This window comes from Centruroides sculpturatus, unplaced genomic scaffold (genome assembly GCF_000671375.1).
Source record: "Centruroides sculpturatus isolate CEXI.00-Female unplaced genomic scaffold, Cexi_2.0 scaffold902, whole genome shotgun sequence".
Classification (NCBI taxonomy): Eukaryota; Metazoa; Arthropoda; class Arachnida; order Scorpiones; family Buthidae; genus Centruroides; species Centruroides sculpturatus.
Window position 1 is genome coordinate 365,821 of NW_019385131.1, and position 1,147 is coordinate 366,967.

General features: G+C 28.4%; 1 protein-coding gene across 1 annotated transcript in view; it reads left to right on the forward strand.

Moving 5' to 3' along the window:
* The window catches only part of LOC111635208, a 6,164-nt gene extending 5,731 nt beyond the window's left edge, over nucleotides 1–433 (forward strand). The window contains exon 6 of the mRNA XM_023380105.1: nucleotides 266–433. Coding sequence (XP_023235873.1) covers nucleotides 266–298 — 33 coding nt within the window. The 3' untranslated portion in view covers nucleotides 299–433. The remainder of the gene's footprint in view (nucleotides 1–265) is intronic.
* The last annotated feature ends 714 nt before the right edge of the window (nucleotides 434–1,147 follow it).

Here is a 1,147-nt window from a genome sequence, read left to right on the forward strand (position 1 = left end):
AGCTATCGAGACGCAACCACCCCTATGCACGAATGGAGACTTGGGGCTACCACCACATACAAACACCATTCACGTGCGATGTGTAGTTTTGGCGAAAAAGTGAGATATAGGGACATACATGTCCATTTTTAGATATAGATATAGATATAAATATATATATATATATATATAATAAATAAACATGAAGTTTAAATTAGTTTATATTGGTCAACCTGTATATATTTTTTAATAAATAGATAAATATATATATGTTTTTTTCTTTTAGGAATGCCTGCTAACTGCGACTAACTGTAGTTAAAACTAAATTTCTTCGATTTTTCTTCGTTGACAATTTATTGAAGATTTGCATTTCAACGATCTATAAATTTCTTATTTGATGTATAACAAATTGGTGTAGGTTAATTATATCGCTATATGAATTTACACTTTAAAATTCTGAGTTGATTTAAATTGTAGAATTGTATTCAAATTTCTGATGATTCAGAATTTGCTTAAATAAAGTATTTTAATAACTCAAAATTGTATTTATTTTGTTGAATCAAAATCCTGACGTGGGTGTCACGTGCAGTGGATTTAATACACACAAGAAATATTTACATATAATCGTTGATTTATTTTAATTAATAATATAAATTCTTTCGAACTTTTAATAAATTAAAAATAATGATTTATTTAAAAATTTGAAAATTGTGTTGTAATTTTCAAATTGCAGACTTTTATATTCCCACTGTCTTTCTTTCGTGTTTCGTAAATATCTAGAACCGAGATCAGTCACGCCGCAGATCATAAAAAAAGGGGACACAAGCTGTTAAAAAGTAAAAACAGGCTTCGTATGTACTGTACAGTACATTATGCAAGAAGATACTGTATAAGCCTGTATATAAATATACAATTAACTACGTAAATCAAGGAATAAGTACAGTACATATTGATACACACACACACACACACACACACACATATAATTAATCCCTCGATGCTACTGCTTTTATCAAAGTCGGGTTAATCAAATACAGCGGTACCTTGGTTCTCGACCGGACAATCACCTGCTAGAACAAATTTTCGGTTAATGACAAATATTTTAATTTTGTCATTAGTAAAAGTTTTCTGTGATAAAAATGAAATGCTTAAAATTAATTTAAAAATA